The sequence below is a fragment of the Crocuta crocuta genome, unplaced genomic scaffold (assembly GCF_008692635.1).
Source record: "Crocuta crocuta isolate KB4526 unplaced genomic scaffold, BGI_CrCroc_1.0 scaffold556, whole genome shotgun sequence".
NCBI lineage: Eukaryota > Metazoa > Chordata > Mammalia > Carnivora > Hyaenidae > Crocuta > Crocuta crocuta.
This window is the reverse complement of record NW_027527436.1, coordinates 3,148,989-3,164,720: the sequence shown is the minus strand read 5'-3', so window position 1 is coordinate 3,164,720 and position 15,732 is coordinate 3,148,989. Positions and strand designations below refer to the sequence as shown.

The 15,732-nt window shown below is 38.4% G+C and overlaps 1 protein-coding gene across 2 annotated transcripts in view; it reads left to right on the top strand.

Annotated features, from left to right (window-relative positions):
• Positions 1–1,994: 1,994 nt before the first annotated feature.
• Positions 1,995–15,732, top strand: part of ESRRG (estrogen related receptor gamma) — a 229,193-nt gene continuing 215,455 nt past the window's right edge. For both annotated transcript variants that reach the window (XM_077759692.1, XM_077759683.1), the window contains exon 1: positions 1,995–2,050. In XM_077759692.1, coding sequence (XP_077615818.1) covers positions 1,995–2,050 — 56 coding nt within the window. The remainder of the gene's footprint in view (positions 2,051–15,732) is intronic.

Here is a 15,732-nt window from a genome sequence, read left to right as displayed (position 1 = left end):
CAAATTTACATCTTAATTGCAGAGTTCACATTTAACAATATAGACAGCATAATGCTACTGGTAATTAAGCTTTTACTACCTGCTTTTATACAGTATTCTCAGCCACAGTTTTTGCTATGTGAGTTCTCATCTAAAAACTTGTATGAATTTAGACCACGAATGAAAGGAATCAGACCCATATCTTAGATATGGCTAAATGCATGGCAGGGAAATTGCTTTCTTCCGTGGGGGGACCAAATCATGTCTGTCATTTTTACATTCTGAATTTTAATGTGGCTGTTCTATTTTAGTGTTTTGTTTTTTTTAAAGAGGTAGAAAATTTGAAAAGGTTGAGAGAGAGTTGAGTTCTGATTTAGTGACTTCAACACACACTGAATATCTGGACTAATTTATTTTGATCTCAAAGATTATACTATTTGTATCATGTAGCACTTAAGATGCAAAAGGTTGGTAGCAGTAGAGCTGAATTTTATCAAAATTGTGGCCCTCCTATCTCCATAAGGCAGCAGTTTGTCATAAATAGCTGGTATCTATTCCAAAACATTTGCTAGTATAAAGGAGCCTGTAGTTTAAAATAGGACCGAAGAAAACTCTTTGTTATATAGAAACTAAAACACCTTACACCTCATTGAAGGAAAAATACCTTTCTCTTCTTATACTGCATTAAAAAAAAAAAGAAAAGAAAACAACACTTTTGATTGAGAATTCTTAGTTTCCTAAATTATTATCTGTAATGGCCAGACTGTGATGATTTACAAAATGTTTCTGGGTTGATTTTTTAAAGCCTTGAGAGTGTGTTCTGTATAGATACAAATATGTACACTGCATTTTATTTGGAAACTGATGTTTTGGGGTAAAATCATATATTTGTATATGCTTCCCAGTTTGGAAGCTTGTATTGAAATAAGTATAAGATTAAGAACACTTTTAGTGCACTGTGTAGTAATGCTCACCATACCCCCCCCCCCAAGCAGTCTCTATTTTGTAAAACGCAGAGATGGATTTAATGTACTATTTCCCCTCCATCCCTGAGACCCTCACCCCTGGAACTGGAGAAGCCAATTTGTCCTGCAGTTGAAAAGCTCTGCATTGTGTATCTATATGTAGGGAGAGAGAGGTAAAGAAATGTTTACGCTTATAATTTGCATGAGCGTTCCCTCAAATTCTATTGATGCACTATCTCCTCTTCTGTAGTCGTGCAAAACTGCATCCCGCCTCAGACATGACGATCCCGGGGGTTCACATGCCCGAACCATTTAGAAGAAATGTCTTGGATTTTTAAAATGCCCAGTATGTATCAGGAAACCGGGAAAAGACGCGATTACGAATACATGGGCAAGTACGGCACTCAAGGAGAAGCCGCCCCCAGGGCTTGAAAACACAGACAACGGGGCCGGACAAACTTAATTCTCTACCTTCCGCGGAATCCTTTCCCAAATTAACTGAGAGTGTGCGGGAGTCCTTCTTCTCAAGGCAAAACAGGTCTTAGGCTAGAAACCAAAACAAATCCCTCCAGTGCTTAGAGAGTTAAGTTAGTTATGTCTCTTTTGTCGCTTCCCAGAAAAAGACAGACAGACGGACAGAAAGGAACAGGCACAGTTCTCTGCCGGGAGCGTCTCGATCGCGGGCGTCCCCGCTCGCTGTCGCCCGCCCACCGCCGGCTCCCAGGCCCCGCGGTTCTCTGCACGCTTCCTACCTGCCTGGCTCCGCTCGCGACGTGCAGCCTCCCGTCGCCTCCCTCCTGATTGGGCAGAGGCCCCCCAATCGGCTGCGCGGCTGGGCCGGTGGGACTGCATATGTAAAGCCCTACTTCATATTAATAAGCTCCAATCGGGGCTTTAAGTCCTTGATTAGGAGAGTGTGAGAGCTTTGGTCCCAACTGGCTGTGCCTATAGGCTTGTCACTAGGAGAACATTTGTGTTAATTGCACTGTGCTCTGTCAAGGAAACTTTGATTTATAGCTGGGGTGCACAAATAATGGTTGCCGGTCGCACATGGATTCGGTAGAACTTTGCCTTCCTGAATCTTTTTCCCTGCACTACGAGGAAGAGTAGGTACCTTTTTCTTTCCTTTTTTTNGTCGTGGGGGTGCGCGTGGGGGGTGGGGTGGGGGACGGAATGTATCTTTGCACACTGGTTCAGGTAATGCCCTGGGTATTTTGTGTGCACGAGTGCTTGTTTGTGTCTGTCTTGTGCCTTTTGTGTTGAGGGTGATCTCCTAATTCAGTAAGTCGAGAATTGTTCTCTGACTACAATGTTACCTTTGAGGCAAAGCTCAGTGACTGTCAGTAAAACAGCTGTGTGACAGTCACTTCTTATTCAGGTGCTAAGAATAGGCACTTGGCACAAATGCTTAGTGAACTGTTAAAATGCATCTTTTACTAGGACCCATTTTCCCAAGGAGAGATGTTTTAAAATACAATATTCAAAATGATTTATACTATTGAGTGCCTCTTATGTGTTTGCAGTTTGACAGATATTTTCAGCTCCCTGTCATTTCTTACGGCGCAGAGTTAGAGGCAAAATTGCACATTTACTAATTCTCCTTCAGAGAACAATTTAAAAACTAGCCCTATGCAATTCAGGGCTAGAATAATGTTATTTGCATGGTTAGCGTTAAGTCGGCACTTAACTGACAAATCAGTCCATTAAGTAACATGAGATTTTCACACATTATAAATATTTAAGGGGAGAAAAAACTAAAGAAGAAACACTAGTGACTTTTAAAATTTCCCCTTGAATAGACGATGTTGAGATTGTGGATTTGTGTCGTGCATCATGTCCAGAAAATATACAAAAGTACTTTTGTTCTTACATGCAGTTTAATTCGTATTTATGAATATCTTTATGCATATGGATATATATATATATGTATGTATGTATTTGGAACCTTAAAGGTGGGGGAGAAGCGAATGGGGGTAGGACAAGTAAATTAGGCATTCTTGTGTAAATGAGTAGGTCATAAACTTAATTTCAACCCACTGTTAAGATAAAATATTAGTATACCCCGGGAGCTGTCACTGGATCATCTTTCTGTTGAGTCAGTTATATTGCTTCGCTTTCACATTACAGTAATACCAACTGTTATAATTCTGAAAAGAGTGCTCTTGGCAAACATCTCTATAGATTGTGAAGAAAATATAAAACTCTCGAAGAGGAGGTAGTGCATTATAGGTAGATGTCCACTAGCTGTCCTTAGTGACTGCATATTGCATTGCTTTGTAATTAAGTAGAAGATGAAAAGTGACTTGCAGTCTCGGTGCCTGCTCATTACTGTAGGAGTGTGACTGTGTGCATAGATGTGTATGCACACTCGCACGTGCATGTACACACAAACGCACACACTCACAGACACACTCGCGCAAGGTATATTCTCCAAGAGACGGACGTAGGGAGGACCTGAAAGATTTCAGGGTTGTGCCTGCTACAGTTTGAAACACGCGAAGCAAGAAACAACCTTAAATTGTGTGAAAAGAAAAATGAAAAACAAACAAAGGTAGGAATGCTCACTCAAGTGTAGTTTGAAGGTTAGTGCACCTGGGGCTGTAGAATCCGAGAGTCTGAATGTCTTCATGTCAGGAAGGAGGCGGTATCCAAGCTCACCCAGATTCTGAACTTTGTCCCGTAAATAAATAAACAAAACAAACTTTAAAAATCCCCCAGAGGCTCCTTTTTAAAGTAGTTTTCTTGAATTTAACTTCTTATAGCTAATTTGAATAATTAGTTTAGATAAGCCTCTTAAAGCAGATGCATTTAAATGAAATCAGGGCACATGTCCTTTTGGCTTTGGCGCAAGATTCAAACTAGCTTTCTTTTTGGCTCAATTAAAAGTCATCTTTAAAAAATACAGATTTATTGTCTGGATGCAGTTCTGATGGTTACGTGGTTCACTGGACAGACAGAAAGATCTAATGCTAAGCAACGCATCTGCCTCTCTGTCTCAATTAATAAACCACAGAATTTATACATGCTATTAATATTCATAGTAATTGTACTGGGTTAAACCCTAGTACACGTGTGTGTATACACAGAAATGAAACCAGAGTTATGCAGTTTCGGAGGAAAATATTAGACAATTTCTGTTTTGGAGGCTATTAAAAAGATTCATACAATTTATTGACCACCATTAGGAGAGCCTAAAATGTTAACCTATAACTATGTGTTTTTTATTTTAGGAATTGTGCCAGCACATTAAAGAGCATAATACTTGAAAGCTTGTTTCACATTTAATAGCAGTAATAACTGATAGCATAAATAGATGAAAATAATATATCTGCTCATTTTGACATATGTGTCCGTCTAATCATTCTAAATGAGTGTGCTCATCACACGAATCCCTTTCAACCTCTGATTAAAATGTAACATTGACTACAGGATTATAGAGCGGACTTAATTTTACTGACTGTTTTAACAGTTGTCACAGCTGTTGGAAGAAGGAAAGGCAATTGAAACACTCGAAAACAGGCAAGGCGAGGAGGGAACTGTTTAGTGAATTCAGCCTGATCATTGAAATCCAGGCATTGCAAATGAAACAGATTTGTGTTTTGAAATACCTGTTTGGAGCTATACAAGTTTTATTTTGTATGGTGCACTCTTTCTGTGTCTGGGTTTTGATTTTTTTTTTTCTCGGCCTCTTTTCTCCTTGTTAAAAGCTAATGTAGATTGAAACACAACTATCCAAAAGTAATACTCGCATGTCAAAATATAGGAGTTAAAAATAGGCAGGAAGGAAAAATGTATAGAGTAACAACAACAACAAAAATCTGAAATCAGAGTGGGTACAATTTTTTTTTTTTAGAAAGAGGAACTAGCCTAAGTCACTTTAGATATGGTATTATTGGAGAACTATATGAACACATACTTTATTTTTCTGAGCAAGAATACTTAAACTCCAGACTTGGAGCTCAAACGACTGTTCTTCCCGTTTCTATTCTGTAAATCTGTTGAAAACACCTGCATCCTTAAAGGTAGGTGGTATAGGTGGGGTTTTCAGATGATTTCTTTGTAAATTGCTGGGAAGGGACAACTAGCTTACACTTAGGGGTGAGTGTTCTTGAGCTGCAAGAGTCTTGTAACCTTGCCTATCACAGCACTAAAGAGAACAGATTTAATTCTATTTTTCTGAAAATATAATCACCACTGTACATGTCCCAGACTATATCCAGACAGTGGGCATTATGTAACATAGGATTTTTCTCCTTGGAATAAGCAAAAATAAGTGTTCCTGAGTTAATGGAATAAATATTGAATGGGAGTGGTGAGTAAATGATGGGCACCCCATGTTTCACCAGCCCTTTGTGTCAGTGCATTTATGCACATGTTACCTTATGTACATTTGGTGGTAAGTTTAGAAATCCTCCTTTTACGGAAAGGGCTGGAAAACAGCTTTCCCTTTCCTGGGCAGAGGCAAGGGTGATAGTGTTGGCTGATTCTTATAGTGATGGTTTCTCATCTTAATGTGTTTATGGCGCTGCTGCTTTATTTACTGAGCCTAGTGTGTTGCAGCGGTAATTAACCCATGTTATTAGCAAAGCCCTTGTGGATATCCATTAATTCTCTTGCATGGATGATCATTTTTCCAGTGTTTTCCCCCCAATAAGGTATCATTGTTCTTTTTTTTTAAATTCTAAATTGACGGCCTTTGATATATTTCTTTGATTTAATCTGACCTGTAATATATATTGACCATCTTATAAAAAAGGATATTGTAACTCAGCTTTTAAAAATGCTAATAGAAGCTGAAGAAGAGATTTTTTTTTTTTTTTGGTTTTCTTTTCAAAGTGAAAAAGAAAAGAAATTAAGGTTTTAAAAGGAAATAATATAGAAAATCCAGCTTACCTCCAGATTTTCCAGGTTTTAGAATTTACGATAATTTGTGTCTTTGAGGTCTTTTAATCAGATTTTTACTTAGTTAATAACACTTTAGGCATTTTTATAAAATATTGAGCCAGCAGAAAAATACTTGTGCTTCCTTTGCTGAGAAAAGATAAGGACCATCTCATTAGCTGGGCCATACTTTTGCAATTAATTTTAGATACATGGTGCTATTCATCAAAGAGGGCAGGTAACTTCTCTATGAGTCTATTTAACAATACTTTCACAATACCTTACTCCTCCTGCAAGAACTACAAAGAAGATACCCTTCTTTGGGAAGGTAGGCATGATTTCCAGGCTCAAGTCCGTATCACTCGTGACAAATTCCTCAACATTTGTTTTAGCCTAGTCACTAAAGAAAATATTTCTTTGTTTTACTTTTAAAATGCTATGCAGCCCTGAAGGTTTTGCTTATATGATTTCGTAAAACAGATCAAGATCTGTGTTTGTGGTCGATACTTTGTCATACTAGTGGAAATTAACAGCAGTGATTTCTTTTAAACCGATGAATAGCAAATAAACTTTTTAGAACCACCTATTAAGCACTGAGATATAAGAGGAGAGCATTTGAGGTGTTCAGACAGAACTTTAAAGTCATTGCAGAATATGAGCTTAGCTTGAAATTTTCCTTCATAGCAAATTCATGGAAGAGAGAAACAATACAACGTTGATCTGTTATAAGTGCATATGAGCTCCGGCCCTAGCCAGCTCTCTGGAGAAAATCTTTGATTACACTGGCCCAGTGTTCAGTTTTTATCTCTTTTACATCCACTGGCCTTGTATTAAATTGTCATTGTCCTAAAGCACAGGAGATAGAAATGAATTGCTGTTCTCTACATTCTCTGACAGTGAAATATTTAGGTTCTCTTTCTCCAATCATACTTATGTGTGTATTTGATAGTGCAGGGGTGACACCAGACATCTCTGCCGCTTGACATTCTTCTCATTGCCTTTTATGTGTTTTGCTATGGATTATTTTCATAGCCATGTGTGTATGCGTGTACATGGTCTATTCCATTAGAAATACACAAATACACATATGGGTCTTTAAAACCCAAAGCAGTCAGCATACACACACGTGTGTGTTTGCATGTATGGTACGCATGTGAAATACGTACCTTAATGGGAAGAGGTATATGTGTAGAATATAGCTGTGCTGCTAAGAGTGTGTCCATAATACATTTACATGATAAAGTGAATCTCAAGTATTTTTCTCACCAGTTAGTTGCCAGTTAAATTTTCCAGGCATGATTTTAACCTGGAGTTAGTATTTCAGGTATTTGCCCGGTCTGATTTTAAACTGAATTGGTTTAACCGTATAGAAACACAGGTAACAGGTAACCTAATAAGTAAATTTGTGTCTGATTTCATGAATTTTTAACAATTATCATTCCTAAATTCAATATCTAGTAATGATAAATAATTTGTGAAATAGGAAATAAGCTACTAATATTAAATGCATAATTTAATGGCGTGGGCCCATATCCAAGAAATAGTTTTGAATCAGCTCTTGGCTGCATTCTTTTTTTATACAAAGGCCTGACAAATATATCTGAATGTAAACATGATAGCTCTCAAATAAATGCAAAATAGAAAGTTTATTTATCTGCATTACATAAATATGTCACCTTCTTATTTTTTTCTTGCTGCAAGCGACTATAGAAAACTATTAAGCTTTAAATTTCTCTAAAGCACACCACAGATTTTAGCATTTTTAAATTTTACTCTAAGGGATAAGTTTAGAGGTCTGTGATTTTGCTTAGTAAATCAGAATGAGTGTTGAGAGAGAACACGTACCTAACTGCACTTTCTATTCTAATTCTTGTTCTTATTTATTATATTCTTGTTTAAATCCCTAGATTCATTTTCTACCTTTAGTTGTATGTCTAACCCTTGAGCACATTTAATGTTTGGTTGTTTTTATTTATTTATTGTTTAAATCTTGCTGTTTCTTTATGCCAATCCATCAGATCCAAGTTAGCTCCTTTATTATCTCAGGGTGATAAGTGGCAGGCTTTGCCTTTGCAAGGATATACCTGGCATCTTGTTCTTGTTTCCAGTTCATTTTACACTTCTACTTTCTAAGATCCAGGAAACCTCAGCTGCTAAAAACAATTTCCATTCAGAGTTTTAGCAAATACATCTTTCGTCTCTAGTTTTTCTTTACAGAAGTCCCAGGTGTTTCTTTTGCCCTGATTTGGACAATATTTCTCAGTATTTTTCCAGATTCTAATCAATTATACAAAACCATCAAATTGAAAGGATTTTGATTTTGTGGTGTGTGTGTGTGTGTGTGTGTGTGTGTGTAAGTGGGGCACATGCATGTATCCATTCCCCTTTTTAATTAAAAATTTCTTTAAATGTTTGGAGGAAATGTGCTTTTTATGTTTTGATTCCTTCAAATGTTATGCCATCATAATTTATGGCAAAGAATGTGTATTTGGAAGATAGCTCACTAGGGCAAAGCATTAAAAGGTACAGTTTTAAAGAAATTGACTTCTCACTGGTCAATCAAAGTCCATTTCAATATCCTGGCATAGATGTATCTGTGCATTTGAACATAGATATGTAACATTCAGCATTGACCATTAGAAATGCAATGTATTGCCTTGTCTTTGGCACTTAAAAATCTGTTTAATACTTAACAGTGTTAAACTCATGGACAGCCTACCTAAGGTTAGATTACATTGTAAAAAAAAAAAATGAACTTGAAAGTAAATTTATATTTTAATTATAAAAGGCGTTCTTTGTCATATACATTCTTCTGTGCATTCTCTTATTTCTTTGAGTGAAACAAAACTGCATATATACTTTTCATCATTTTGGTTGGAAGTACACATTATGTGTAATATGCTTTGGCAGAACTTACCTAGCCAAAGAAAACAAATTAATACTGGGCATACTGAAGGCTGTCAGGCATATCACAAACGTGTCAATTTAACTTTGCCTCCTCATACACCTTCTCTGCAAACAATTGGTTAAGATGGTACTAAATAAAAGGGCAGCTACCGATAAATTCTCATATTATATCAGAGATTGATGGCTAATAGAAGTGTATTGGAAACCAGTTTGCTTGCTTACTTCTCTTTGAAACTCTATAGGAATGCAGATAGCACTGATAATAGTGAGTTTTGCATACACACACACAAAAGGAGTATAACTTAAACTTGTTCGGATCTTTCTACTTTTGTGGAAGTAACAAAGGGATTTATTTTTTAAAAGTCTGAAGTGGCGGACCTCAGTTGCTCCTATGTGTGGAGTAAATAAGGACTTTAAGAAGTGGAGAATCAGAAGGAGCACGGGCAATCCATCTTTAACAAGGGACATCTCTTTTTGTTGCACTTTGCATACCTTTTCTGAGAAAAAAAAAATCTTGTGCTTTCTTTTCTTATGGCTAATCCAAAATGCAAAAAGTGAAATTTTAAAAAGAACTTACAGAAAATAGAAGCATATTATTTTTTTTCTCCTCCATGACCAGAATATTTCCCTTATACATGAAAATTCCTTTTTCATTAATTCTAGGAAGAATTTTACTTACTGATAATGGATTTGGAGAATGTAAATAGAAGACGCTTTAAATAAATATGTTTGCTTTCAATACAATGTGAGTTTAAATGTTTTAAAAGTTTTTATTTTCAAAGCAGTTATGATACTGTTGCATTTTATATTTATAAGAATTTATTTTGCTTTGAAAAGAGTGTCCAAAATTATATCTGGAGTTACCAAAAAGAGCGAGTAATATGAAAAATTACAGAGACCAACGTACATATTTAGAAAAAAATTCAAATGTGAGGTTGTTCAGTCAATCGCCTTTTGCCCTCTGTAATTCCAAATTATCATAGAACTTTAACTTCTCCAGAAATGTAAGGTAGCCCTGTTAAATTATGTTCATTTTCCCATAAGTGAAGGAATACTCTGACAATGCTTTCTTCATCATCACTAATCTATTAAACCAGATCAGATATTTTGAGGGGGAATATTATACCTGTAACCAACTGTTTATGGCCATAGAAAGGGAAAGATGAGAATTGCGTCTTTTTCCTATGAGAAAGTGACTGTATACAGTTGGTGCTGGGTCCAGTAAATGACAGAAGCATCCCTTTATCCGTAGACTTAAATGAGACCTGCCTCATCAGTCATGGGATCATAGTGTCACAGATGGAAAAGCAACCATCAGCTGAATTGTACTGAACTACACACTTGGCTAATTCATCTTATTGCTCTACACGTCTAAGGAAAGGCTCATTCTATTCTTGGAGTCTAGACAGAATCAGGAGTTGGGCTCAGGTGGGAGCATGTGGCCGCCTTTTTCTGTTCTTTCCTGGCCATTCAGCTAAGGGAGGTGAGGAACAAACGGACAATTTATGCACAGAAGCCCAAGCAGAGTTTCCTTCCCAGGGTCAGAAATTCATTATTCAGTTGTTCAAGTACCTTTTAGATTTCTCTTATGTTCTATAAATGTCATTGTTGTCTTTCATGCTCCAAAGAACTACCCATAAATGATTAGGTATATCTCTCAGTTCGTATGAACCATGAACTGGTATAAGCATTTTTTAATAGATAGAAATGGAGAGCGGATCATCTCCTTATGTTAGCCTGGATGATGATTCCTTCCTCGTACCTTTATATGGAACTGTTCAGTTGGTTAAGTAAGTCTGAAGAATGAGAAAAATACTAAGAGGTTAAACACTCAAATTGTATTTTTTTTTATTTTTTTATTTCCTTATAGTGAACAAAACTTTAATGTCTAGAGCATTTATGAGGGTTTTAATGATTGGAAAATCTGTCCTGAGAATGTGGTCACCATATGTGACAGCCTTGCTTTCTATCTTGTCTCCAGTTTATGGGGTAAGTTTGGTGATATCGTCTATTGTCTTACTTTGCTTACATGATGGAACCTCTCTGCCTTCACACTGAGTTAACTAAACATGTGGGGGAAATGCCAGCTTAGTTCCAAAAAACTTCCCTCAACCCCCTCACTTGCAGCAATATTTTCTTTTGAAAATTTCGGTTTCTATTCATCTGTTGTGCTAGAGGGTCATTTACTTTGATAAAAGGTAAGTATATGATATTCATCCATATCTGCCTACACAGTATGTTTAACCCCCTCTCGAGTCCCAAAGAGATTGCCTCCAACTTTTCATATTTGTTTTCCTTCTATTTCTGTTTGTTGTACATTCTAGTTGAGTGCTTTTATGGTGTTTTCTTGATTGTTGTCAGTTTGGGGTACTCACTGCTGACATTTTTGTTAAGTTAATGTCCCAGCACAAAAATCCATGGCACACTGGGATCTGGCTACAGGGCTTGGAAGACACAACTTATGTGTGATTGTGTGTAAATACAGTTAGTTAGTTGGGGGTTTATCAGATAGCTTGGAGAGGAGCAGTACAAACTGTTTCCAGTAACTTGTGCTGTTCATACACCTGATAAGATTGAGAGAGCTTTTCGAAATGCTGATAGGCTTTGAATAAGAAAAGAATAATCACTGCCACTGGCACCAGCTTATCGGCAATGAAGTAAAATGCCAACACTTTTACATTAGCAAAAGTAAATGTTTTAGACGCTCCTTGCCTTTTTTCATTCAAGTTAAATAGTAGGGGTGCTTTTGAATGTGCTATAATGAATAGAAGGATTTATTACCTTGACTAAATTACAGGTGAATATGTTGATAAAGGAACCTGCAGCATCAACAGCAGCTTCTTTGATAAGCAGGTGCATCTATGCGCTACATTCTCTGGAGAAATTAAGTATTCCTTTTTCCACTCCAATTCTATTAAACATCATTTCTGAAGTTCGAAGATGCGGTTATGGCCCGTGTCAGTCGAGTCCCCTTGTTTTCCAGCAGATGGGAGCCAGGCATTTGAAACTTAGCTTATCAGACTTGTAAAATGCTAGTGGGCTGCCATTCAATGAGTTGGGGCGTGTGTAAGTTTATGCCACTTGTGCGCAAACGGCAAAGCCCTGTGTAAGAAATCTTACTTTTTCTCAGCAACGGAATGAGATTAATTATAGATTTAGGATGCTTTAATGAGAAGATAAATGCATTTGTCCAAGCCACAGCCCATTTTAAAGCACCTCTCCTTAAAAAGAGAGAGGTATTGGTTTTGCTCTTAATAGAAACCATTAACTTGCCCAGCTCAACCATCTTCTCTTCTTTGTAATTTGACGCCTACAAATAATTTGGTGTATTCCGATTTGATAAATGATAGTGCAAGAGCAGATTGATTGATTTTGGATTACTATTGATTACTCTCAATGAGATCACTGTGACACACTCGAATCAATAGTATTCGATTAAGCAAGGCACCACCGTTCTATACATTCAGCAGCAGTGGGGAATTCAGGGACAGAATGTTCACAAGCTGATAAATTGACAAAGCGTTCAGCTTTAAATAGCCCTTTGTTCAGCACTAGTTCCTTAAAATATATTTCACTGGAAAGTTCGTTTTTGCAACTCTGGGCCTTTCTGCGGAAGAAAGGTCATCAGTTTAAGGTTTATTAAATTTTAACTAAAAACAACTGGGCTCCATTTAGGTGTAAAATAATTTAAGTACTTACTGCGGGCAACCTTCATGCTTTTGAGCTGTTGCTCAAAGGTTTCATTCTTTTATGAAGATGTCAATTGTAAACATAAAAATGCATCACTGGAAATGTAATGGTTTAAGATTCAAGCCGAAATAAAAATCCCTGCCTGAGGAAAGCACTCTAATCAAAATAAGGTGGTCTTCCCGTGGCTCCGAAGTGGGCGTGCTCAGGAGCAGCGCTGCGAGGAGGCCGCAGCAGGTAGAGCCCCTTGATCAAGCCCACGGCCGCTCTGCCTTCTTAGCTGGGCGGATTCATCACGTCGCCAACACTACGTGCAAAACACTGAACATCATTTGATCTGAGAGCCGCCGCTACTGCGGGTGCACTGGAATCTTTCTGTCCTGAGCAAACTTGCAAAGTTGCTGGGGAAAACAAAACGAAACAAAACAAAAACACTCATCCAAGGTTCAAGTACTCTGGTGAAGGCTCAAGACGAGATCTTCCATCATATTCCATTGGGGCACGCACGGTCTTGGCCCTTTGGAGCAAAGCATGTGTTCTTCCGTTTTATGGGATCGCCTCTCAAAAGAGCGGAACGGTCCACATTCCACTGCGTACGTGAACCCTCCTATGTGCTAAACTGGGTTTCCTGTGAACTTTGAGCCACTCCGGCCTGAGGACCCCAAATCCTAACAGGTTCAGGTTAAAAATATACTTAGGTAAACAGTCCCATTTGGTAATAAAACAGAACAAAAACAAAACTAGATGTAGCATTCTGAGGGCAAATCAGTAGAAAAGTCAAGTTTGGAATTGTGAAATTCCCCTGATGGAATTTCAGCCTTTTTTTTGCATGAAAGTGAGGTAATGGGGTTCTAATTCTGTTGGGTGAAACCACATGAAGTTGCCTTTTTTTAGGTCAAAAAATGGTCAAATATCAGCATTTTCATGTGATTCAGCATAATAATTGAATTTATTCCTATGCTGCTCTTATTATGTAGACAAATTGAAAGCGACAACTGTTAGGTTTTTATTTTATTTTGTGATGCGCTGTGTCAGGTAACAGGAGACACATGAATTGTGTCTACAGTTATGGCGAGTATACTACAGTATCATTTTTAACAACTATTTTTTTTCTTTAACACTATCAGAGAGTTCCCAAGTCTACAGTATTGTACACACTGAAAAAGTATGCATTTATCTGGCTTCTCACCTGTTGTTGCTAACCTGCCTCCGAGAATCCATGCGACTTTTTCCTCTGCCGAGGAAGAGCATGGTACCAACAAGGGAGGAGATTCCAGAACCGAGCCTCCAAAAAGAGCATATTGCCAAGGGTCAATAGGAAGCAAATTGGGGAAAAGATGCCAACACTTCAAATATTTCATCCTCACTTTCATTCATTAACAGAACCTTACTATGCTAATTAGCACTTTGCACGCACCACTGTGGGTTAGGCAGCCGCAGAGCTCCCTGAGCTGGCCGGGGAGCCCATGATGCTCTATGGGCTGTTGCAGGTAGAAAAGGGGCTTCGGCAGATGTGACAGAGTGGTCCCAGAGTCCCCATTTGACGCCCCCAGAGGTGCAGCGCTATTGGAGCTGTGCTGTGCTGACCGGTCGGGGCTTTCTGTGCCCACCTGGGAGCAGAGTCTGGCTCCCAGGGAGGAGGGAGATGGGCTCTGTCCACGGGCAGGAGAGAGAGGGGTTCCAGGGCCGCCGCTGGGAATGTCAGCACAAAGTGAGGTCACATCAGGACCCGGTAAGTTTTTCTCCCTCTGGGCAAGCGGACGACAGCTTACATCTTGTTTCAGAGCAAAGGAGGGTGGGCATCGTTTACCAGAACTTGATTGAGCGAATGCCTCCAACTGGTCGTACTGTCAGCCTCAGAGATTTCCTCCATAGTGCATCCCCCCCGCCCCCGTCTGTGGCACTGAATTTGATTTATCGCTGGTACTAAGATCAAAAAAGAAGTCATTCCTTTTGATGTTTGCTATTAGGCACACGCAGTGCGGGGTGGGAGGCTGGGGGAGAGCGGTCCTAGCATCCAAGTTACTGTCCTGGTCACACGGTGGCCCCTGATGGCAGAACCTATATTTCTGATCTCTGTTCATTTTGAATGTAAAATTCTGTGAATAGAGAGGTTAGCTATAGGGCATTTAAAATTCATATTTAGGTTTGCTTCAAGTACAGATCGTTTCGGTCAGGACACAAAGAGTGGCTGGCATGTATACCTGATTAGAACACCCTTTTCATTTTAACTGTATTGGCATTGATTTTCACCAAAAGTCATACAAAGCTGAGGACCATAAATAAGCCAATGGGGTTCATTCTTTCTTTCAAAAAAGAGCAATCGGTTGCATGTACTGTTGGGTGGTAAACTTGGGACATCGAGCCTTATTTGCAAATGAGAGGACAGATTCGTGGGGTCTGCTCGTCCTGTATTCTGGCCCCTGACCAGGCTTTGTTTGCTGCTCTGTACAAGTAGCTTTTGTCCAGCTTCTCAGTTAGTGCGATTTCTCTGAGCAGCGTGAGCCCCAGCCCATCAGCAGGCTGCTAGTCAGCAGCAGGTGTGAACAACATAAAACAGGATTAACACTGAACCAAAGTGTGTACTAAAAACAGAACCCCTGCCTTGCTTTTAAAAGGACGGCAGGACTAGAAGATAGAAGCCACTGTGGTCCCCTACACTTCGTGTTTACTAAACAGTGTTCAATGAACTATGCAAATGGCCCTGTTTAGGTGCCTGCCTGCAAGGGATCATGCTCTCTCTGTCTTTAAACTATAAACTCAAAACTTATATAGAAAATTCTTAGACCTTCAGAGGGGAAAAGCCAAAGAGAACAAAAGTAATCTGGATAAATCTTGAGTAACAGCTAAATATTACAAAGGTACTGTGCTTACTTAGTAATTCAAGTAATTCCTTGTGCTGTTATCTAGCCTTTAAAAGATAGTATTGGATAATATTTATCATAGTATTGGATAGTATTGGTTTATCCTTAGATTTTGTGTGTGTGTGTGTGTGTGTGTGTGTGTGTGTGTGTTTAATTATGTAACTTAATTTATATTTTTCACCTGGGTAGGTAAACTACAAAGAAGTAAAATAAGTGATTTCCTGAGAGGTTGAACACGCTCCCCCCCAAATTCTTTTTTTTTTTTCAATCGGTGATGCCTATGTGTGAAGAAGAAAGCCAGCCAGCACACACAAAAAATTCATAGTTAATATAGGAGACTGCATTTGTCTAAGAAATTGAGCATTGCATCAAATGTATGGTGTTTGAGTCACTTTATCAGTCTTTGTTTAGGAAAGAGGAAAGTGGCATTTAAAAATATATTTCTGTTT